We start from the raw sequence: 25,397 nt of genomic DNA on the forward strand, positions 1-25,397 counted from the left end.
TGTGGTAAAGGCCAGTCATTAAATGATAATCATCATTTGGTCAGTCTTAAAATGAAATGTGCCAGGAAAATGGGTCAGCCCACATGATGTCTATAGAAACAGGCAGTGAGCAACTAACATAGGGTCCTGAAGCTCCAAGGTTGTCCCACATAAAATACATCATGCAAAAAGAAATGCTTTAGAAATAATAGACCTCGTATTTTATAACTTGTATTTCTCCCCTTGTATGAAACATAAAAGTACCTTGCAACTTAAAGTCCTCTATAAAGGTCACCAGGAATTGACCTTGCAGAGAGGAAATGGCAAAATCAGAACTCTCTGTGTAATCTACGATGACTGTGGCGGGGTAAAATGTGGGCCTGACGGAATTTGAAGACCCAGTAACTGAAGTAAGGCTTATTATCCTTCAAGATGGAGTCATCTAGAAGAGGATGTAAGGACCACTACCAGTTCCTACAAAGCTCAGCTACAACCTACAGCTACAGTCAAGGGTAGTTCCTATTTTGAATGTCCTGCCTTTTATCTGTCTCTTTTCCAGTGAAAGTGCAAAGATTCCAGAATGTCTGGAGCTGCTACTCTGTGTGGGATGGTAGCCCAGATGTCCTAAATAGTCTACGTCACGGGACTCTCTGAACAACCTCTGGAGGTTGAATAAATGACCTCCCTCATCTGAGAGGTAAGTGAGGTACAACTAGCCCAACATCTTATGAAAGTGGCTAGAAGCCAGGCCAGTAACGCCGAGACTCAGTTTGTGAAAGCCACAGCTGCCTACTTGGGACGTGGAGATTCACACTTAAGATGCAGACCAACCGTAGGGCCGAGTAGGCTGGGGAACTCTGGCTCCGATAACTCCAGCCGAGCCCTTGGCTGGGCTTCTCAGCTGTGCTAACACAAGGGGCACACCATGTGCCCCTCATCTCACAGCAGTCCTATGAGATAAGTGCTGTGACCCTCACAAGCCTCTATGCAGACAGCAAATGACAAAGCGGGGACTGAGAAGCTAAGCACCCTGCTCAAGGTGGCGCCATTAGGTGTCAAGCAAGCTCCTTTCTGTCTTGCTATAGCAGCCACGCTGTCTCTTACTGTTGTACTCTGGCTTCCAGAAGTCCCAGGTGAGAAGTGGAGTCATGTCTCTTCCTAGACAGTTTGGAGACCATGGACTCAATATTCTAATTCCATGCAAATGGAGTTAGTGGATGGGAACTAATTACTACTTTCTCCCCTAAGCTTAGATAATTTCATACAGAAATCTGCAATGCACTGGGACTTAAGAGGCAGAGATCTATGCCTAAACAAGGTGGACCTTTTAGGGACTTGCATGAAAAGGAAAATCTTACAGATTGGATTTCTTCTTGGCTGGAGTAGTAAGCAGGTCAATACCTCTACTCTGCCACGACCTCCCCCCCCAAAAAAAAACATCAACAAACAAACAAACAAAAACTCACCTAGCTCAGATCTTACTTAGGTTGATACTATCAGCCAGTCCCTCCACATTGTCACTTTAGTTCATAGGAGGAATCATGACAGCCATACTCTAGTGACTACTAGCTCTCCACCTCCAGTAACCTCTGTCTGTTACTCAAAAGCTTTATCTGAATGAGTTTGGGAATAAAATTAAGTTGCCCATAAATATTAACACTTATCTGCAAGCAGTCCTTTATCTGTAGCTCACCATGTAACCAATAAGGTGGGTTAAGCTGGAACAACTCCAGAGGCTAAGATGGTGTCTTAGATAGGGTTACTATCGCTACGATAAAAACACCATGACCAAAAGCAACTTGGGAGGACAGGGTTTATTTGGCCTACAGATCCTGAGTCACAATCCATTGAGAGAAGTCAAGGCAGGAACTCTAGCCATGTAGGAACCTGGAGACAGATGCCATCAGCTCAGGAATGGTCTTACCCATAATGGGTTGGGTTCTCCCTCATCAATCACTAATTAAGAAAATGTATTACAGGCTTCCCTACAGTCTGATATTATGGAGGCATTTTCTCAGTTGGGGTTCACTCCTCTCAAATAACTCTAGCTGTGTCAAATTGACGTGACACTAGCCAGCACAGTTGGGAATTATAATGAGTTCTGGGCTACGTAGAAAGACCTCACCTCAAACCAAAAATACAAAAGCAAGATTTATGCCTTTAGATTACTTTTTCACTGTCTTCAAGTACATCAACAAACAGTAAAGTCACATAGCTATAAAAATATGTATTTGCAACAACAAAGCATTGTAACGAATAGGCAGAGTTCTAGGTCCCCACCAATTCCAAAGTTGAAGGCACAGAAATTATCAGGTCACATTTCAAACTTGCTATCTCCCTTTTCTCATTTTCTTTGTTTGTGCCGGGTGCTAAAGTGAACAGGTAGAGAGGGGTGTGTGTGGAGATGTCTGTCCCTATACAAGAGCCTGGCTGCTGTTCACTCTTCAGACACCTTTGAACACACAAACATTGTAAAACAGAGGCTGCTCCGTGGGGAGAGTTTTAAATTCTGGGCTGAAAGATTCCCAGGATTAGGACTTTTCCAATCACCTGGTAAACTAAGGGGTTGTAATTCACACTTCTTCCTGCGCTTTCAACCTGGAAAACTACATTTGTGACAGCAACGTTGGTCTCAATGCCAAGCTCCCAGAACTCATTTCTAATAAGTTTTTACAGCCAAGTCAAGCCACAGGGTTTGGACAAGAATCTTGAGCACTTGTTACACGCTCACACAGAGTGGGCCAAACATAACTTCCCACTATTAAGGGATGTGGCGCATGTGAAGGAAGACCTACAGGTCTGGAAACACAGGAAGATACAAATAACCCCTCTATCAAGTTGTCAAAAGAAAAGAAGGTGTTGATTTCCCTTCAAATAAATGACCATTCAATATGACAAGGGAGCACACCTGCCAAGGGGCTCTTCTTTCACTACAGAGAGCTCTAGAAAGTTCTGGGTGAGAGCAAATTGCCACTTGGGATAAAATCTGTACCTCCAAAGAACTCACCATCCTGTAATAAGGGCGTGGTAAAAGGTGTTGACTCAGAGGACCATCCATAAAATATGGATGTACATGCCAGCTATGATCCTGAATGCAGGAGATAAGGACAAATCCCTGCTGTCAAAGTGTGTATGAGGAACAGACAGCAAACAGATAAGCCACTAACCTATGGATGAGGCAGTTTCAGGTACCAATAGTTCCACAGAGAAAACAAAAGAGGGCATTGCATGACACAATGGTGGGGCTGCAATGGCAGGTGATCAGTGGTCTTAAGCTCAGTCTCCTAGGAAACCAGGGGCTTCTTCTATTTGTATGTTTGTTTATTGAATTTGGATGGGATCTGACACCTGGAATGATGACTAATCTCCACTGTCAACTTGACTGGACTTGGAGTCACCTGGGAGACACACTCCTGGGAATGCCTGGGAGGTTTTTCCAGAGAAGCTTTACTGAGAAAAGAAGACCCACCCTGATCTTGGCTGGCACCATCCCATGGGCTGGGGTTCTGGACTAAATGAAAACAGTGAAAGGAATGCCAGAATTCTCGGTTCCCTGTTTTCTTCCCAAATGTGAGGAGCCTGAGCTGCACACTCTGGCCATCACAAACCCTGTCACGCTTTCCCTGTCATGGTGGACTGGACTCTCCTTAACCACCAGTCAGAAGAAATCCTCTTTCCTTCAACTCTCTTTCTGTCGCAACCATGAGAAATGTAATACACTTGACAAAAGGAAATCTCTCCCCTACCCCATCCCCAGATTAAACTAAATTTGGAATCCATCTTTGCCCTCCAGAGTTCAAGAGGAGATGCCCCTAGAATTTGGACTCCATAAGGTAGACAAGAGAGACTTGGAAGGTAAGCGTATGACACCTGAAAGTGCTGACTTTGAGGATAAGCCATTCCATTTGGATCATAAGCTGGTTACAGGATCGGGGAAAGCAGGGCTGTATCTGTCCCTTGTCGATCTTAGCCAGAGATCCAAGGCAATGCAGGGTTCCAGAGTAGCCCAACAGTGTGACTCTGCTCATCTGTGCCAGTTTTATTTTAATTCCTGGTACTTGGAAATGGCAGGAATTTAACCATGTGAAATGTAAGATCGTAACAGACAGGTCATTGTCCTGAAGTGGGGCCTACTCTCAGCAGCTACGGTGTGCAGGGAATATTGAACCTTTAAACCTCAGGTTCTTCATCGGTAAAGTGAAGGTAATGCTTTCCTCATGGAGTGCTTTGAAGGATGAAGTGAAGAAATACAGCTACAGCACTTGGCAAAGTGCCTGAGTCTTGGCAAAGTACTTGGTAGCTATACTGGACTTTAGGAAGAAATCTGCCCATCCAACCAGCCTGGGTCCCATTGGGGCTAGCCTCATTTATCTTTATACCCACAGTGGTGGACGTAGAGTGTGGCACCAAATAAATGCCTCTTTGGTTTAGTGGAGGGACGCATTAATTTGACATGGAGCTCAGCACTTGTCTCCTTACTGATAAGCTGTGAGTGCTTGAAGCATCATTTCAGCTCTCTAGACCTTAGTGTTTTCATCAAAGAAGTGGGTGGAGTCCAGGATATCTAGATTCCAACTCAGGCCTCTTCTTCGTAAGGTTCCCGATGCTCCAGGGACCTGGGTGGCTCTTTCTTGCCTGCTGGGTAGTGGCATTTTGCTCTGCTATCTTGGACAGCTAGGGTGTAATGAATATTTCAAGCAGGGTAGACTGGCCAGCCGAATGAAAGAGCAGACAAAACAAAAAGATAGCGTGAACAGCATCCTGTTCTCGAATTGCAGCAAATGAAGCCTGCTGCACACAGGGCGCAGAGTCCACCCATCAATGGAGCTGCAGGCAAAGAATGGTTTCAATTACATGAAACACAACAAAGTCGCTAATTTCCTTAGAGAGAATCTTCCTGAATTACCACAAACATCCCCAGAATTCCCTGCAGTGAATTTCGGGATTCAGGGCCAATGCAAACTATTCTTCAGTCCTGGGGCAATCCTGGCCTAAGGAGCTGCTCAGGGAACAATGGGGAACTGTCCCCACCCTGGGCTGGCTCCCTAGACTCTGGTGGTCTTAGAGGCCTCATTGTCTCCGAGAAAAGGGAGGAAACCCCCATTCTCTCCTTTCCTCCTTAGCAGTCTTTCTGAGCTGTTGAAATGGGTCTCTTGACTCAAAGATCCAGTGGGGAATTTTTTTTTTTTAAATCTAAATTCTTTGAAGACAAGAAAGAGACCTTGGGTTTTCTAGGCTTCTGAGTCCTGAGAGCAGAAGAATAGAATTAACCCCTCAGAGTGGAATGGGACCTGGTGGGATAGTGTTGGAGCAGGAAGGCAACTGGGAATTAGATGCTAACCCAGGCCCATAGGATCTGAGACATCTTAAACAAGCAATTCCTACCCATAGGCCCCTTATCTAATCTCACATTTTTTGTGAGATACCTGCAACTGTGTTCCAAACTAAAATTGTTTTGCTTGAAGGGAAAAAAAGGGTAACACTGTTTCTCTCATTAATCCGCTTTACACCAATTTAACACTAGGCCAGCCCAGGAACCTAGAAGTAGCAGAAACAGAGATGCCACTCTCCACCTGCTGCCCTGTCCTCAAGGACATCAGCCTCCACTTCTCAGACTCTTTGGACTCTGATGAAATTTTGTCACTTGTTTATTCAATACGTATTTACTCAGAAAAATAGATGGGTATAAGACAATAAATAAATGCATGCAAATTGCCAGCAAAGAAGTAGACCATAGTACCTGCTCAGTAAATGTCCTTTCCCATCACAAAGGGAAAAACACAAGCAACTGGCCTTGACTCCCCCAGATACCAAGGGAAACTGCGAGCTCTGAATCTATTATGTCTTTATACAATGGAAAGTCATCTTTGCTTTGATAATCTGTTGTTTCATTACAAACAAGAGTCTAAAATAATTGAGCCAAACTCTCATGAACTAAAAGGAAGATGGGAAGCTGACTCAAATACAAATGCTCCTATTAAAAGGTGCAAAAGCCTTGCTCATTTTTTGGGGTGTGGCTGGGAGTGGCTTTTGGAGGAGAGCAGAACTAAGCAGTTAGAGGCAATTACAGGTATTTTTGGAGGTGAAAGAATTGAACATCCCAATGACAGACAGGTAGGCATTGACTTTATGCGCTCAGAAACTGGCCCCCAAGCTGGGACTTGTGGGAAGGGTGTGGGCCCTGAGAAACTCCAGCAGGAGGAAGCTATCGCATTAAACTACCCCCTAAAGGCTCCTCTGTGCTTGGAGACCATAGAACACTGCAAAGAAGCATTTCTAGGGCTTGGAGACGGCTCAGTAGGTAAAGCGGTTGCCACACAAACATGAGAAACTGAGATCAGACTTCCAACATCCACTAAGAAGTGAGGAGGGAGGCCTGTGCCTGGAACCCCAATGTTGGGGAGGGAGAAATGGGGGGAAATCTCTGGAAGTCACCAGAGATCTTGTTTCCTAAGGGACCTTGTCTCAAAGCAGGAAGACAGAGGAAGATAAAGACATGCACGCATCAACCTTTGGCCTCGACAGGCACACCTGTACACAAGCATGCTCCCATGCTCACACCACACACACACACACACACACACACACACACACACACACACACACACACACAGAGGCAAATGCCACTCCTCCTCCAGCCCCACCACCAACTGGACGAACAAGAGGCAGGAAAGGCTGATCCTGCTGAGACAAGCAGCCAGCGAGATTGACTGTAATTTTGCAAGTAAAGACAGGACCCAAAGTGTGCTTTCCACTTCGCTTTCACCAGTTATAGCCAAGGTTCCCGGAACTTCACAGGCTGCTTCATCTGCCCAGAAAGTGTTCCAGTAAGCCTATGCGAGTGTCAGCACTCTGAGGTACCGACCTCACCAAATGAAATGAGAAGTCATTGGCTAACGTTGTGCTCAGAAAGGGAATGAAAATTTTTCCCAGGGCGGTTGGAAGTGTTCCTCAAATGTTCCAGGAGCACAGTTAGGACTGAATGGGGGAAGAGAGAGGCCTAGGATCCTTAGGATCATAACAATGATCATAATTATTACTGTTGAATGCTTGTTCCATGCCAAAAATTCTATCAAGAGCTCCGTGTACAGCATCACATCAGTCCTTAAGCCATAGGAATTAAAATTCTGTTTCAGAGAAGAGAAAAAAGAGGTACAGAGAAGCTAAGTGATCACTTAAGGTGGCATAATTGGTATGTGGAAGGACTCGAACCCAGCCATGACGCCAGGACCCACATTGCTTTCTGAATATACATGACACCGGATGATCCTGACAGTCCAGACTTAACTATGTGGTCTGGAGTAAACATTTTCTGTTCCAGCCTTTCGAAAAAGACAAAACGCCTGGCTTTAAGAGACATTGCTTCATAGCCACCTGATTGAAGCTGGGGCCTGTTTCTGAATGTCTTCCAGAGGGTCTGGGAAACTTGTTTGGAAAAACCAGATGAGTTTTCCAAAGTCTTCAACAATGCAAACAATGTGGAATCCAGAGGTGGCTAATGACTATAACACTCCAAAGCAGAAATAGGAAGCCCACACTCTTAATAGGGTACTTTTCCCTTGCCATGAGAGAGCCGCTGAAGGAAGCCTGGGGGTTACCTAATGTACTTGTTTGAAAGGAGAGAGAACTGTTCCAAAGGCATCCCTGAAGACAATGTTTGGGGACTTCTCTTTCTGCTCCACCAAGACAGGCCTGGAGTATCCACAGTTTTCTTCTGCAAACCTCACCCCAATTGCCCTGTTTCTGGAAGAAGAATGCTTCTTCTCTGTCGTTCACATCCATTCTAAGTCTGCACACATTCAGATCCCCAGTTGGTACCCTTGCAGAAAACCACAGAAGAGAATCTCTTGAATAATGCCACCCACAGAAGGACTGGAGAATTAGGGTGACAGATAGCCAGAAAAAAAGAAGGTTGGAGAGAGATGAGCATCCTACACATAAGCACTTGTGTATGCATCTGTGTGTATGTATGTGTGTGAGAGAGAGACAGAGAGACAGAGACAGAGAGACAGAGACTTTGACAATGGTTTAAAGAGATGCTCTTAATTGATAAGCAATAGACTTACAAATAGAGGAGAAAGATAAACAATACAAATAGATATTCGACTGATAGATAGATATGGAGGTAGACTCATGGCAAGATAGATAATTGAGAGAGATTTTTTTTTCCAAAAATTGAACTTCAAACTTAGCTTAAACTCACCATGTCTAACCATAACCTCACCCAAACCTCTCCAATACTAAAGTAAATCACAAGCCATCCGAGAAGGGAATTCTAGTTCCAACCTCATTCATTCAGCAAGGATTCTTCCAATGATTCTACATGCTGAGCACTATGCTACTGGGGTCAGGACAAATAAACAAGGCACATAGGGTCCCCATCCCAGCAGAAGCTGTGGCCCAGTGGAGAAGCCAGACATTAGACAAGTCAACCCCACAGCACAATGAGTCATGATAGAAACACAAGGTGTGGTAGGGTCCAAGACTGATTCTAGCAGCAAGCCTTTGCTCTGCAAGGTCCCTGCTGAACACAGTTTCAGCTGAGTACTAAAGGATCAGTTAAGAACTAATTAACCAAGCAGGATGAAGTTCAGCAAGGTGCAGTCAGGAAATTCACCTCAAAGTAAAGCAGAAGTCATGCTGGCTCCAGAGAACCCGTTTCCTCTAACTCCACCACTAGAGGAAAACCTAGCCTCCTTCCTTGGTACAAAACCATCCATGAGGTCCATCTTTAAACATCCTTGGATAGGGTCATACATCCTTGAACTTTATTTAGGTGGTCAAAAAAAAAAAATGGAAAATCACCACAGGAAGGGCAGAATGTAAGAGCTGGGGGATGGGGGTATGTGCTGAAAAAGACATCTTGGACATGACGGGGCTGTAACTCTCATTAACTCACTGTGGCTGTGGCAACCTCCTGCACAAGATTGGGCCTGCCAACATTTCGTCACGGATAGAGGAGACGATAATGTGGCCCCAGCCCTCCCTAAGAAACCGTCAGCAGTCAGTGGTTGCTAGAGACAGGGAGTCACTTTCTTCAGAGCTGTAGCCACTGACAAGTTGTTGATGTCCCAGTAAATAACTTCCCAACCACGCTCATGTAAGCAACTGTAACTAAACCCAGTGGATCACACACAAAAACGGACTTGAGAGCAAGAGGGAACCCATTAGGAAGAAGAAAGACTTCAGTAGAAGACAGAATGGGAAAGAAAGAAGGGGACGGGAGCAAAAATGACTCGAAATCATTACACGCATGTGTGAAACAGTCAAATTTTAAAAAATCCTGATGGCCTCTCTTAGGATGTTCGTCTCATAAGTTAAATGCCCTGGGGCAGGGGATTAGCCCAGAAAAAAACCCTCTTGTCTGTTCTCTGGTATATTAAAAGGTTAATTTATTGAACCCTTGATCTTTGAACTCAAAGAAACTAGTTGGAAGGGTTCCTCCCACTGGTGACAGAACAATATTAGTAGAAAATTTAGTAGTCAGTTCCAGACTCTCTAAAGCTAAGTCAGGGACCCATGGGTGCTCATGTAGTATGGAGACACAGACACGAGTTCAGAAGGAATTGTCTAGGATTCTAATACTCAAAGTACACCAATTAACTCTGACCTTGACTTGTAGTGAACTTGGGAAAAAGCATTAAAACTTTGCTATGGTTAGAAAAAAGTGTAATAATGCTAACCACAAAGTTAATGTGAATACTAGACTAGATAATGGAGCTGAAAACACTTCACACACATTAAAACACTCCAATGGAAAAATGTAATAGAAGGGGAAAGCCTGCCATCTCCCTTGGGGGTCATCATCTCAGAACTTACAGGAAGAGATGCTCATCCAAGGTCAGGATAATTCTCTTTTAATGGACCACTGCAGAGAAGTGGTCTTCATGTGTGGGGACAGCTCCAGCAGTGTGGAGATGGGTTTTAAGTCATGAGTTTCCAGTAATAAGGTGCTCAAGCATGCAAAAGATGAACCCAGAAGCTATCTCTTATAAATTATAACAAGTTTAAGGTTATTTCTCAATGGTTTTTCTTTTTATGGGTGAAAAGAAAGGATACATTTTTAGCTACTGGGATCAGAAAAAACATAGACCCAGTGAGCTTCAAATCGTAATGAGTCTTCCATAAGGCCTAGCCATGAGCAGCTTCTCCGAAAAACCTGAGGGGTGTGGCTCAGAAAAATAGAAAATTGTCTTTGTTTCTTTGTTTCATCCCATATTGAGTCTCAAACCACACTTCTACCAGATTGATAGATACTTTCTGGGGCCCTACATATCATAGCAGACATTGTTACAATGGCAGCATAGATCTAACTGAACTCAAATTTGCATGGAAAGCTAGAACTTGTGCTGGAGAGGGAAGGACCAGACTCCCATCTCCAATGGATGGCTCATGATTGGCTTAAGTCAATCACTGTGGCCTGAGTGCTCCTTGACAGTCATGTGATCCCATTCGTCCAATGAAAGAGGAGTCCATCAAAGCCCTCTGGGAAAGGCATTTCTGCGTTTTAAATGAGAGACACTTGTGAAGAAAGCATCCCTTCTGCTGATGGGCACTGGGCTAGTTTTCGTGCTTGGAAGTGCAGATGCCAGTTGGGCAGCATGAAGAAGACTAATTGCTGTTAGGGGCAGTGAGAATAGTGGGGTGCAAAGGTAGAAAGAGAGCGCCACGGGCCTTGGCGACATCCCCGAGCTCCTGAAATCATCTACCCCCACATTTCTTACTGAGGGAGGAGTTATTCTGTTGAGAGCTGAATTGTTCTGTCACTCACTGAGATGTGCTGACAAGTGTGGACCCGGATGCAGGTGGTGGATAACAAACATGTGGTTTGCTGCCTCGATGGGGTATAGCTTCTGGTGGGTTGTGATAGTTGTAACTTCACCCTTATCTCACCTACCAATGGAGATACATCTGAATAAGAGAGGATGTTATCATCATGATGGAGCAGATACCCTTCACTTTTCTCTCTTGTGTCAGACATGGTTGCTGACAGAAGACCATTCAGAGCAGCCGCAGCCCTATACCATCTGGTAAATATTTTTTTATCACCTGTGTTTGCATTTGGATGTTTTCTCGTTGTATCCCCGTCACCATTCTGGAAGAATCTACTCCTGTCATCTTAAATGAGTTAGCAGTTACCAAGAAGAGAAAGCAGCGAGGACCCTGTTGCCAAATGGGTTGACATTTATATCCCAGAGTGCATAACTTTTCCTCTTGTCTGAACACAAAAGATGTACCTGCATGACCACTGGAAGTCACTCATCATGCCATCTCAAACTCATTTGCTATCAAAAAAAGTTTTAATCCTACACTCAGGCTTAACATCACAACCTGAAACTGAATTATGAATTTCCCCATTGCTACACTATGTGGCACCTTCTACTTCTCCAAATTTGCCTTCCTTTGCCTCCCCGGCACATGCTGCTGAAAGTTCAAGTCACTTCATAGATTCTCATGATTCTCTTCCACCACGGTCCATTGCAGAGCAGACATGATTACCAAGAAGCTTTGCTGTCTGGAGAGCTTACATTTCTTGTTCTTTTACACAACCCAGGAGTGAGGCAGCCAAAGTGGGGCTCGGTTTGGCTGATAACACAAAGGGGAACTTTGACCACACCCATCAGACTGTGTTTTTCACACAGAGCTAGTGGGCTTCTGAGAAATCCAGCAAATAAGGGACCTCAAAGAACAGGGGATACTGCAAGCACAGTTAATGATGGTCAGTTTATGGGGCTCAAGAGGCTTGGACCAGATGGGATCCCTTTACTATATGCCTTCACTAGATTGTGGGCATCTCTTTCATAACACAGGACACGTGTAATTAAATAAGGGCTCATTTTTTTGTTTGGTGTCTATATCCCAGACACATTGTTGATTCCAGGAAGCCCTAATGAAATTGTGCTTCTCATCTCAAGTTACATCCTCAGTGGCTAACAGACATTATTGTTGCACACATCTTGTTGACTCAACCCATGGAACATATGACCATTGACTCCACTCAGAATCCCAAAGGTCAGGCTAGGTTGCTCTGGATCTTTTGCTCCCGTTGTCCCATAAGTCAGAAAAGATCCAAAGAACACCAAATAAGACAAACAAGGAAGTGCACAGCTCTAATGCAACACATGGTCCCCAAAGAGTATAGTCACCTGTACCGTTCCCTGTTGTGCCACTAATACACTGTTCCTTTGGCTGCCTCCCTGTTTACAGTCCAGGTCTTCTCGGTTAGTCATTCAGTGCTAAGTAACTCCTCTACTATTTCAAAGAGGAGAAATGAAAAAAAGACCTGTCTAGGAATCAGAAGACCTGGGTTTAACTAACTAGTTATGTGACCTTGGACAAGTCACTTGAAGCCTTGAGGTTTCCTTCTTTAAGATGTCAGATAAGACAAGGGGGCTATATACTTTCCAACACTTCCTTCTGACATGGTAGCATCTTTGGCTTGTAGTGCCTAGGCCACAGTAATTTCTCTCTTAGATTCTTTCTCCTCATTCTCCATTTCTCCACCTTAGGAGTCATATTTTGGTGCTGCTGTGGGAATCCAGTTCAGCTGGCACCTTTCAAGCTGACTCTCAGCGCTAGAAAATCACACAATAACCATCCCACCTGTCTCCAGGGCTGTGATTGAGTTACCCCACCAAAAGCATCAAGACCCATCTGTGCAGAACAGCTCAGTCCTCTATGCCAGCCTGGATTCATTCTCATGCCTCAGGAAATGGCATACCTAAGAAGCCTGAGCCAATACAGAGCCCTCTTAGATAAGAAGGGGGTGCAAGCTCTGAGAAGATTGGTGAGCATTCCGATGAATATAGTTTCAACTATTGGGGTCAACCAGCAACAGGAGACACAGATGAAGGTGAAAGTTAACCCGGGTAATAACAGCACCCTGTAGTTTTATTCATGTGCTTCAGCCTGATCAGGAGAAAAAAACCAAAAACAAACCTACTTTCACTCCAGCAAGCAAAAGTGCAGAGGTCAAGGGGAGGCAGAGGGATTATTATCTTGGGCAGTTCACACAGTATACCGCAGCCTTAGACAGATAAAGCCAATAGCCCAAGGTCACACAATTCGGCTTTCACAGGTTGGGAATTAGAGCAGAGTGTCCTAATCTTACCCAGGGGCTATTTCTAGTAGACTCTCCATGGAGCCTTTTGTTTATACCTTGGTTCTATCTTATCTTACCTTCCCAGGTAGTGAGCCTACTTTTTCCCTTGGGGATAAGTAGTGGGAAACTTGAGTGGCCAGAGTGGGTTGGCTAGCCTGAGCTTAGAATTCAGCTTTCTTGACTTGGATGCCATGAGCTGGGCCAGTCTGTGGAATGTGGCTGCTGTTTTACATTTGGGAAGCACAAAGGAGTGCCCAGTGGCAGCTGAGAATGCAGAGGCTCCGGGCTGATAAAAGTTGTAATTAACATGCACGTACAACCCTTTCATCTTCAAAGGCTTTCTTCCCATTAGCCAGTTATTTCTACTATCACCCTCACGGGTGAGGCATCGCCTTTTTTTTTTTTTTTTTTGGTCTTCTCAGTTTGCAGATGGAGGTGATGTGAAGAAAGGGCCCTTTGCCAGGAAGTCTGGCCTTGGTTCAAACAGGAGATTCCTGGCTCCAAGCATCTGACTTGACATGGGGTGATGGGAAAACAGAATGAGCATGAATCAAAAGAGAAGGCACAAGTGACTGAACCTGTCCTCTGGGTAAAAGACTAATTTTATTCTGTTCTAGAAGCGGGGGATGGGGTCACCAGTATGGCTCCTCATCTAGACTCAAGAATGGCTAAACTCCCAGAGGACCCTACTTATGACTTCCACAAACATAAACTAGAAAAGTCTGGTGCTCTAGTATAGTGACATTGGTGTGACAGGAGGGAGCCAAATGCTCTATATTTTGTCCATGGCAGACATCACTAATAGATCACAGCATTCTTTGTATAAGATTAGGCTTTTAAACATAGCACCCCAAGCATGCCTCTATTGATCAGTAATAAATGCCACACGAGCAGAAATCAACCTGTTACTGATGTCAGAGGACTTGTTTGGGAGTCACTTGAATTGCCACTCTCCAAACCAGGGAAAGATATTAAAGTTCTCACTACCACATTGGAGTTCACCTTGTTCCAAATTCTGTTAACCCTGTCTGACAGGGTTGAGGACTTCCTCTGAGTCTCTAAGGCAGTTAGACCTTCTACACAATGCCACTACTACCCTGCTATCTGAAAGTTGTTGCATCTCATCCCTTCAGTATGAACTGCCTCACACAGACAGCTGACCCCTTTAACTCCAATGAAGTTGTACTTTTCTCCATGCCGTTTTGCTCGTGTTTTACCTTCTTTGTCTCTCATTTCTCCATGTTCTTTCTCCTGCCACACTCACTTCTTCTAATTCCCCGAGACCTTTCTACACACCAGCAGCTCAGGGACAAGTTTTGCTTTTCCTGATGACCACTCAGTGATACGCCACCGTCTTGTTTAGCTCTTCTACTAACGTGCGGATGTCTGAGGAAAACCCATCTCCCTCCCTCCCTCCTTTCCAATTGTTGGTCACACAATTTAGGAAACAGAAGCAATGATGAAGGAAGGACCATGCCCAGTCATTCTGTGACCAAGGAGAAGGCCATCTGCTGGCCGCAGGTGGGTTCTCATTTCTCCTAAAGTAACACAACTTCTGTGTAACTGGTTGGAATTGCAGCCAGCAGGGCCATAGTCAACAGCTAAGGGCGCGAATATGACATGAGGCATAAACCTGGTTGGGATTTTATTTCAACCAGTGGTTGGTGGATTCCAGGTGAGTATGATGTGGGGACAAGCAGAAAGGATTGCAACCTGACTGAAGACCTTCAGGGACAAATAGAGGGCTGGAAGCAGACAGGGTATTCAGTCTCTGACCTACTTCGAAAACCTCCACAGTAACACCGTATTTGTGATTTCTTGTTTTCCCCCCACTGAGCAAGAATTTCTCTGGATTAATAAGAAGAAAATTTTAACAAGTATCTAGGAATCACTTGGTAGAAACAGTAAACTCATCATCTCACTGGCCTGCATTGTACATTGCCTTTCTTAAGTTTATATATTATATACATGTATAATATATGTAATGTGTACATATATGCTATTATCATCATCTTTATGTATATGAGTGCTTTGCCTGCATGTATGTCTATGTGCCATGCCTGAGTTTAGTACCCTCCGAGGCCAGAAGAAAGTGTCAGAGCCCTTGGAACTAGAACTACAGACAGTTGAGAACTGCCATGTGGCTGCTGGGAATAGAACCTGCTTCCTCTGGAAGAGTAACCACTGCTCTTAACCTCTGAGCCATCATTGTAGCCAATATATACATATATTATAGTGGATGCTTTCACCGAGGGCATGGATCATTTTGCACTAACATGCTGTAAAGACTTCTTAAGGGAGGTTGAGAAATCCAGGATGCTCACAAAGCTTTGAGAGTAAAGGACATAGCTGTTTCTTCTCTTCAGAAGTTGGATTTCCAGGACCTTTGGTATACTGTTGTTTGAATTATCACTTGAAGCAAGGAGTGTTTCCTTCGAATCCTGCCCATGATCCCAGATCTGGTTCTCTGCAGTGGAAGCTATGACTGGGAGGCATTATTAACTTCTCTGTCCTGGACTGCTGCATCTGTCCACTTCCAAGAAGGAGGGAGAATTTGATGGTGTGAAAGGAGGGAAGTACCTTGTCCCTAGGAGTCCCTTTTGCCTGCTGGTGTCTATGAAGTGCAATCGGGTCATTGTGCTTGTTTCTGGCATGGATTAATAATTCACTCCTGACATTTAATCTACACTGGGCACCACATTTTTGGTACTGTATAGTATAGTATTATAGTATTGTTATTGTTTCCCCTAAATTTTATGAAGCATGCCTATCAGGGAACTCAGAGAGGTAAATTTACAGTGCAGGAGTCCAGTAAAGGACTGTGGAGATCACCTAGAGTTGTACTCTCTCCTTCCACATATGGAAAAAATAGAGGAAAGTGGTGGCGAAACATTGTATAGTGAATTAGTAACAGAGAAGAAGAAAATAAAAGAATTGTTTCTATACTGAGGGTGCTTCTGTATGCTGTGAAACTTTATAACACATGAGTTGAATCTTGTTCTGGGCACAACTGCCTGAGCTCACCCTGCTCCTGCATGACAGAGAGAGAATGGACCAAAATCTCTCTTGTTTCCCAGCCACAGAGTCTTAGACACCGACCTCCCCAAAAGCAAGTTCCTTATTCAAACAACAAATGTCTGGTTATAAGGAGCAACTCCTTGATCTGGAAATCATCGATGGGAAGGAATGGCACTCATTCCCTCCATCCCACCACACATTTTTAACATAGGGATCAAAAAGCCAACATCTTTTCTTGGAGTGTTGCTGAGAACAGGATTTTGATGCTGGGAGTTCGCTATTACAAGGTCAGATTTTAAGGTAAGGTCTGAGTCACAGAAGTAGCCAGACCTAAAGGAAACCAAGAGGCCTACTCTAGTGGACAAAATCTAATGGGCTTTTTAACCTCCTTGCCTTGCTTGACACATCAAACCTGAAGAAAGATCCACTTAAGATGAAGAGGGTGGCCAGAAAAGAAACTTCAAGGAGTTTGAGATTTGCTACAAAGAAAACTAGGGAGGAAAATGTTTTCTATAGAATGAAAAGAAAAGGCAAAGCTGAAAATAAGATAGCCAGAACTTACCAAAAAGATCTCAAATAGTAAATGATGATGATTTCTTCCAGATTAAGTCCAGAAATTTTATTCAGTTAACTGTCTAAATATTTAATGAGTGCTTACTACAGTTGAGGAAATATGCCAAGAGCTGAGAGCTATAAATATGCAGAAATGTTCATAAGCCAGGAGTTTTCCATCAGGAGTTTTGAAGATACACAACTACAAGTAAAAAGCATCTCTTCTGCTTCTTTTTAATCAATCAAGTCTTTATTGTTTTGTGTACATTGTACACCCATGTACTGTATATGCATGTTTATGTGTGTTCAGGTGCACATGGAGGCAGGAGGACAACCTCATGTCATTTCTTAGAAGTAGTCTTCGATGATTTTTGGAGAGAGGATCTCCCGCTGACCTAGAACTTGTCAAATAGGCTTGGTTGGCTGCCCCAAGACCTCCAGAGATCTTCCCATCTCCCCGGCAGGCATTGGAACTACAAGTGCACACTGCCGCTCCCGGTTTTTTACATGGGAGCTGATGACTTAGCTTAGAGCCTTGTGTTTTCAAGGCAAGCATTTTACTGACTAAGCCATCACTCTAAGTGATTTTTAATGAATGATCAGGAGGTTCAACTAGTGAGCAGTAGACGAGAGTAATTGCACTTTGGAGTGTCTAAATGGATGAGCTTGACCTCTAAGGTATCATGAAATTGAGTAGCCCCAACACAGAGAATCCAAAGCAAACACAAACTGTTGGCAGATGTCCTCTCCAAACCTCATCCATGCATGCATCACCAGTACTCTTTGGGCTTTCCTGAGCCCATGTCCTCCCTTGGCCAGTGGGGAGACTCTACAACTCTCTGGAAGCTACATAAATGACAATGTAAACAGTCCTCTCTAGACTTCAAGTTGGAACTCATCTCTGTTAGACTTAGCTTTTTGGACGGGGTGAGTGCAGTCATCGCTGGCAACATTTGTGCCTGACATACTTATTTGATGCTTTTGGAGATGGGTTAGGATTATAGCGAAATGACTGTCAAGGCCAAAGGCAAGCGCCAGCTGCATGCAACCACTCTTTTCTCCCTCGTGCATTGGTTATTGTAATAAGAACACTTGCAAAAAGGCTTCACTATTATTCTTTAAAAAATGAAGTAAGGAACAGTGCTGCCTAGCTTGTGACTGGAGGAGGGGTGCTTTAGGAAGGCACTGCAGACCTGCTTGATAGTTAGTATAGAGATGCATGCATTGAAACAGATGGGGAATCCTGACTGAGTTCCTGTCATGAGGCTAAAAGGCCTACAGCCCTTCCTACAGACTCAGTCACATGTGCCCAAAGGGCTTCTCATCCTGGATGGCTTGTTTCTCAGCCAGAGGTACCCAGAGAAAAGAATCCTATTCCCTGAGTGATGTTCACCTACTGCACCATGCAGGTTCCAGGTCACCTGGTTTGCCGTGGAGCTGGGAAGACGGGCTACTATAGGCTAAGTGCTCAGTGCCCCGGATGTGTAAAACATAACTCCTGGCACACTCCTTTCTCGGTTTCCTCCCTTCACCATCAACTCCAGTTTGGAGAGTGAAGACCTGGACTCAAAGGCTCTAAAGCAAGGAGTTAAGTGTTTCATTTCTATCCATTTGTTCCTCACCTCAGTTTTCTTTAACCACAAGCCACAGTGTTAGATGACAAAAAAACATCAGTCAGCAAAGTCCACCTTCACCCAGGTGAGAAACCATGAAGTGATCTGGACAAATACCCCTATCACCATCCATTAATTTACCTCACCAAGTCTACATCATCCTCCCCAGCACCTCACCACAAAGAAGGGACTAGACGCCTGCTCAGGTGTTAGAATAAGTGAGCCCCTCAGAAGGAGAATGGGGAAAAAGTTTCATTACATGGTCTTTTCCCTTTCATTTTTTGCAAGGTGAGTCCTCTCCGCTGACATCATGTTTTAAAATGAAAGGCAAGGGGCTAGAGAGAGGGCTCAGTGGGTAAGAGCGCCGCCTGCTCTTCCAGAGGACCAGAGTTCGATTCCCCGCACCGTATCAGGGGGCTTACAGTTGGCTGCAACTCTAGTTCCAGGGCATCTGGCACTCTCTTCTGGACTCTGGGTACCTGTACTCACATGACCTGGGTTTGAATCTCAGCTCCCTCACTTTACAACCATACGGCCTTTGCCCATTTACCTAAATTCTGTGCCTAGTTACCTCATATGTGAAAAGGGGGTAATAAAAGAACTATTTTCATGAGATTGGTGTATATTTTAAACAAGTTAGTATATAGAAAACAAAGAGAACATCAGTTCTGTTTATTATGATTATCAACATTGGTAAACAATGTTTCAGAAACCTATAATTAGCCACCAAAAAAGCAAATACAAAAAGTGTAAGAACTCCCAAAATGCATGAACTTCCAGCCCTTGTCAAAGGTATGGATGCTCAAAATCACTGCTCCTGTGACTGAGTCCTTCCTCCTGGGGTGTTGCAACTAACCTTTACTTTCAGAAGCTGAAAACTTGAGGAAGGTTCTTGGGACATGAGTTTTGCAAATCTCCTCCTTGGTGACTCAAGCCATCCCCACCCACTTAGAATCTGTCTGCACACATTTGCACAAAGGAGGGACACTTGCCTCAGGAGGGCACACCCAGGCAGCTGATGCACCCCAACCTTGTGGAGTTTTTGGCTCAGTGAGTCTAGTCCCCACAGTATCATCCTCTCATCTCTGTGTTTGATGCTCTGTCTCTGAGCATTGGTGGGAAGGTGGTCCAAGGGAAAGCCGGACCTGCTTCAGCTGTGAGCAGTTTTGTACTGGACAAGCTCCATGCAAAGGAAGCCGACAGGGTGTCCTGTTAGCTGCCAGGCTTCCGGCAGATTAGCCGCTTTCGGGGAGTAGTGGTGTCAGTTTGGATAGCCGGCCATAGAAGATACCAGAATCTTCTGGGAAGTGTTTCTGCCTCTCTCCCTGCTTGCTGTCACCTGCTAGAAGCAAGTGTGGGTCAGAGGTTGTGTGGGTCTCTTCCCCAAGGACTCAAGCCTCAGGCCAGCAACTCCCAAAGCCAGTCATTACTGGAGAGTGTTTCATTTTGAGGTTTAAGTGTGGGTTTGGTGTCAGCACCCCACTCCCTTGTCATCCGGCCATCCACTAACCCTCTCCTTACACTGACCCCATGGCCAGCAGCCACCAAAGCCTCAGGCAGACAGACTCTCTGCTTGGGAAAACAACATATAAGCCCTATTGGAAGCAGTTGGCCAGCCAAGCCTTCTCCTCACCCTGTGCAGGATGGCAACAGGGCCATCAGCATGCTGTCACAGGTGACACATATAACACATACACATAAACAGATTTGCACATTCAGTGTGTCGGTCAGCATGCCTCTATACATGAAAACTCGTAGTTCTCTATTTGAGATATTATTTCAGTTCAACAGTTCTGGCCCACGTCGTGGGCTAGCACTGGGGTATTGGGCCACAGAGATGGTTGAGATATAATCCTTGACATTAGGGGAGTCCATGGGCCTGCAGAAAGTTGATAGCAGAGGAACTCTTCCCATTTCTCCCTAATGGCCTTAGCTCCCCAAACCCTTGCTGGCCAGTTTGGAGCTAGTATGCATACTAGGCAAATACTCTGTCACTGAGTTCCACATTGGCCCTAGGAGTATATGTTTAAGAAGAATGTCAACCTGCTCAGTGAGGGAAAAGTGGGGCTCAAATTTAAGCCCCTCCTAAAAGAAACAACAACTTGTGTCCTCATTCAAGCAGAGACACAAAGAAAATTGAGTCATTGGCTTCTGGTTGTGCAAACCCCAAGAACTTCTCTGTGAAGTAGCGAAGATCCCCTTTGAAAACTCCACGGGGCCAGGAAGCTGTTGCCACCTGCTCCAGCTCACTCTTTCACAAGAATCATTTCCCTCTTACGCTCTGGGTGGGGTTGCTAAAATGGAGGCACTGAGGAAACAGGACTGCAGCTCATACCTTGTCCCCAGCCCCAGGACAGGCTGTTGGGGAAGCCATCTCTCCTCCCACCACCTCCTGTTCACTAGTGGAGCTGAGTCTGCCCACTTGGGTGGCCACGTGTCTCCTGGAGGTGCTCAGTGGATTTTGGTTCAAGATCTGTGACTTCTCTAGAAACCCATGTCAACCCACTGCCTGGGATTTCAAGACTTCCCCTCAAATGGGGTATATATAACCATCCAAAGAGTACATAACAACGGTTCTCATTGGGTCACTGCATCTGAAATGCCTGTGAGGGAATCATGAGAGCGTCTGTGGGGCCTTTCTTAATTTGCAGGCAGAGGATATTGCCCTGACTTGTCTCTTAGGCAAGGAGCAACCTCTCCCTTTTTGCCAAGCCTACAAATGAGAGCATGTCTAAAGGGGCAACCGGCCTCTGATAAAGGAATTGACTTATTCTAGCAATAAATAACTAGGTTGGCATCTCTGACAGCTGTGGCTGAGTCCGGGGAAAGGGACAGAGGAGGGCAAGGCAGAAAGCTGCCAAGAATCTGCAGTCTGCTAGAGGGTGGCAGGAGAAGCTGTTTATGATCACTCTGCTGACTACAGGGGACAGGAACAGTGAGAGACAACACACTATTTCCGGAATCCTCCAAAGGTTGTGATGGGTGATATTAGACGATGAGGCACCCCAATTCTACCCCTGTGTCCTTGGGTGAGTCCCATTATCTCTGAGCTTCTATATCTTTATCAAGAAAATGGTGTTAGGAAAGTACTACTGTGCGTGGCTATTGCAAGGCTATGTAAGAAAACCTACCACTAAACTCCAACTGAATCTGAGTAGTGGGTGGGTGGTGCTTCTTAAGGACTTCATATGCTAAATGGCAATAGCAACATGCTATGATTTTAAAATGGGTACTCCTAGCTTTTCAGTGATACTCAGGAGGCCTCAGAAGCCCTAAATCAAGGCGGAACTGTCTTGAGCATCAATTTCCTTTAGGGAAAGATACAATGATCATTAATTCTTGAACTCAAACTGGGTATATTGAACCATAAAATATAGGACTGTGGTGAGTGTGTTAGGTAGTACTGAAGGTGCTAAAACAATGTTATGCCACACCCCCAATTGGCCACACCCTCCTCCTCTGGTCTGCAGGGGAGAGGGTGGGACCCCTTCAGTCCTCCAGAGACTAGAGTGTTTCAGGGGTGTCCTCATACCCTAACATAGAGGGGAAATCACCAATCCCTGTCTCCCATGGTCTGCTTCCTCTTGGGAAAAAGGAGGGTTTTTTTTGTTTTTTTTTTTTCCTAAATGATCTTTAAAGTCCCCATCTCTGAGTCTATGACAGTGAATCAGGGCATTTTTCTGGAATGATTGGGAGGAGGTCTGTCATAGACCAGGAATTTCATGTGTTCCAGTGTCTGCTCCTGTGTAGGGGGGAAGTTGGCAGAAAATAGAAACTTTTCCCTCAGCTGCCAGAGTCTCCGCCACATCAACTCATCACTGCTTTGGGAGGAAGTAGATGTCCTTATATGTGCCGGGGAATAACCGAATGAATCAAGACTAACTTCAGCCAGGATGGAGCTTGCTTCCTTATTTCTTCAAATGGGAAGACTCAGCCAGGGCTCTAACTGCCAGTAGAAAGAGGATTCCAGAATGTTCTGAGTCAGCAGAAAGACGCCTGCTGCCCCTAAGTCCCAAGACTCTCAGATGCTCCCCTCTTTCTCAACAATGGAGGTGTAATTTCCTAGCAATGCTCTCTGGCTATGGAGGAAAGGACACATGCTTATGGAGACTCCTTCCCTCTGCCTTCCACCCTGGCCACACTTTTTCCCCCCCGCTGCACAGGATACTGGTGCTGCTTGCCTCTCTAGGGACACTTCTTTTTGACTTCTGATACAACCTCGGACAGGCTCTCCTGTCACTCCACCCCTGCCCTCCCAAACTTTGCCCTCTCTCAAAGCTTCCTCATCTTCCAAAACCAGATGCTCCCAGAGTGGGGCAACTGTGATGCCTCTCTTCCCCGCCCTTTCTCCTTCCCCTCTGCCTACCCAGGCCCACATCCTCTAAGTCACATCTCATTTCCGAGTCTCAGTTCCTTTCCAACCACTTTGCAAGGGCATGAAAGCCAGACCCAGGCAGTCACTACTACTGACTCTCCGCCCTGCTTCTCCTGGTGCCACAGTATACAACAGGAAGGTGAAAACCCCAAGGCAGGAGCGGACCTGCTGATCTCTCAGACCTGACTCCCCCGGGGGTCAGAAGGGAACCAACGACCTAGGAGTAGACTTTTTAGAATAGCCCCGGGACAGGCTAGGAAAAATACAGGCAGTCAACTCCTCAGCCACAGCCAAAGAAGTGGGTGTTGAACCTTTCTCCTCTCCTCAGAGGCCAGGTCCAGGGCTTTCCCTGCCCTTCCCCCACCCATCCTGGATGTTTCTGCTTTCCAAGGGCCCCTTGGAGCTCTGGTTCCCTTTGAACACCTCCACTGGCCAGAATGCCTCTTTCCCCTGAAGTCTTATTGGCTTTGTCCAGCACATACATTGAGATATCTCAGGACAGCCTAAGCTATGGAACTTAATGAACCTGAGTTCACACCCAGCACGCCTTGCTATGTGAATACTAGAAATCACTTAACCTCTCCCAGCCGCTGTTTCCCTACTGTTAAAAACAAAACGTATTTGATAGTGGACACTTCTCACTTAATCACCATGAGGATAAAAATATGATAGCATGGGTAAAATACCTAACACAGAGCCTGGCACAGTAAAGGGGTACAGTAAATGGACAATAGAGTCATGTTGCTATTCTTATTATTATTTATATTACTTCTGCATCAGAATTCAAAATTTATGATCTCCATCTAGCATGTGCAAAATACCCAAGTTGACACCCCCACCCAACTGGGTTTAATAAATTCTTGCTGAGAGGAACTCACTGTAGGCTGAGCTGACTTAACGACCTAGCTGGCACTTCTTAAAAGAAAACTCAACCGTGCTGGTGCTAAACAAAGCCATCGTGGAATTATCTGTTCATATATAGACAAAGGAAGGGAATGCTTGGAATTGAGCCATATTGAATACCTGACCCCAACTCCTCCCCACCACAGCCACCAAAGTCACCAACCTTATTTAGATGGGATATTAAGCTCTCTTCACTAAAGTTCGTGTGTTACCCTGATACAGGTCCCCTCTTGCTCTGAAGCTGCCAGGCAGCGAGTCTGAACCGTGTTGCCTTCTGACTTTGCCCAGACTGGCAGAACCAGGGGGCTGCAAGCACTGGACACTGGTCTAATCATTGCTTCTGTTATGTGTCCTCCTTGGCCCAGGCTGGAACCTCTTGGGCGCTCAAAGCCTCGACACAGAACCGGTTCAAGCTCCCACAAGCTAAAGCAGCTGGTGACGGAATCAGATGGTAAGGGTACGGAAAACCAGGCTAAGCCTGGGACTCACTTCAGCTTTCCGGGGCTCCTTTCCGAAAAGCTCATTGCCAGCTCTTTGGCTTGCAACTCTGTGGCCACCTTGAGGACTGCTCAACAGGTCCCCGCTCCAGTTCTGCCCCAGTCCCGGGATCTGCTCTGACGCACGCCCACCGCAAGCCCAGCGGTGCTGGGGGAGCCTTAGGGCACCAGAGCCTGTTAGTCCGGACACCGGCAGCGTGCATCCAAGAGTACAGTTACTTTTGCGCCATGTGCTCCGGCAAGCGCCAGCGACCTCGCCCAAAATCTGCGGTGGGCAACCTGCCCAGCCAACTTTCTTCTCCCTTTCTCTTTTTCTTTCACCAAAGCGGCGCTTCCCAAGAACAAACTCTCTCCAACAGTATAGCCCCGAAACCCAGCTTTGCTTTGCTGAGCCCGCTTCACTGTCTTCCCTCCCGGGACGATTCAACCCAGGGGCATCCTGGGGGAGTCCTCCCACACTGGACGTTCGCATCCCGCCGCCCCGGCTAGGGGCCACTCACCGATCTGCTGCTGCGCCAGGATCAGCTGCAAGAGGCAGAGTCCCCAAGCTGCTTGCCACCAAAACTTGTCCATGGTGTGCTGGATGGAACCCAGGGATCTAGTCGCCTCTTAAAGAGGGTCGCGGAGAGCGGGGCAAGGAGGATGAATGGGACCTGTCACAGGCTGGGGGCCGCTGGGCAATGAGACCGCCTCGGAAGTTGGCTGCGGTTTTTATTCCAGGCTTTGAAAGAGTGACCTAAGAGGGAGGGAGCGCGCGAAGGACACACCCAAAGTGAGGGGGGCTGTGACTAAGCAGCCAACGGAGGTTTAAAGACACACCAGCCTGCTTTCGCGGCTGCTCCTAAGCCCTGCTCTCCCTGGCAGCTGAGAATTACTGCCGCCCCTGTCTGCCCACGTCCCACCCGCCAGGCTACTCCACAGGTTTCCTTCTCTGGCGAGCCCCCCTGCCTTTTGGGAGCACTGCCTGCTACAATGAGCATGACTGGGTCCTGTGACTTCACCCCTCTGAGTCCAGCCTCAGGCCTCTCCTTTGCCGCTAAACTTCTGGGAACCTGGCTTGGGAATGACTGTCTGGGTTTCCCAGGAAGCTGGACATATCCTAGGGAGGAGCTGAGACCAGAAGAAGATCCCGTTGGAAGGATGGTGCCTTCCAGGCCAGGGTGGGGATTGGAAAGAGGGGAATTTGTGGGAGTGCCCATTCCTCTTTCCCTCTGAGAGAAGTCCAAAATGCTCAGTGGATCTTTGCTCAGGGAGACCTAGTGATGGCCAACTCTGGGAATCCCATCTGACTCTACTCGTCCATGCTGTCAGCCTCCTTTCCCAGGATGGTACCGCTATCCTTCCACCCACCCACCAAC

The 25,397-nt window shown here is 45.9% G+C and overlaps 1 protein-coding gene across 2 annotated transcripts in view; it reads right to left on the reverse strand.

Moving 5' to 3' along the window:
* Nucleotides 1-24,904, reverse strand: part of Cd44 (CD44 molecule (Indian blood group)) — an 88,578-nt gene extending 63,674 nt beyond the window's left edge. The window contains exon 1 of one of the 2 annotated variants that reach the window (XM_052724714.1): nucleotides 24,540-24,904. In XM_052724714.1, coding sequence (XP_052580674.1) covers nucleotides 24,540-24,612 — 73 coding nt within the window. In that variant the 5' untranslated portion in view covers nucleotides 24,613-24,904. The remainder of the gene's footprint in view (nucleotides 1-24,539) is intronic. The other variant, XM_052724713.1, reaches the window with a different exon arrangement.
* Between the last annotated feature and the right edge of the window lie 493 nt (nucleotides 24,905-25,397).

The sequence above is a fragment of the Peromyscus californicus genome, unplaced genomic scaffold (assembly GCF_007827085.1).
Source record: "Peromyscus californicus insignis strain IS unplaced genomic scaffold, ASM782708v3 Scaffold_7__1_contigs__length_154581171, whole genome shotgun sequence".
Taxonomy (NCBI): Eukaryota; Metazoa; Chordata; class Mammalia; order Rodentia; family Cricetidae; genus Peromyscus; species Peromyscus californicus.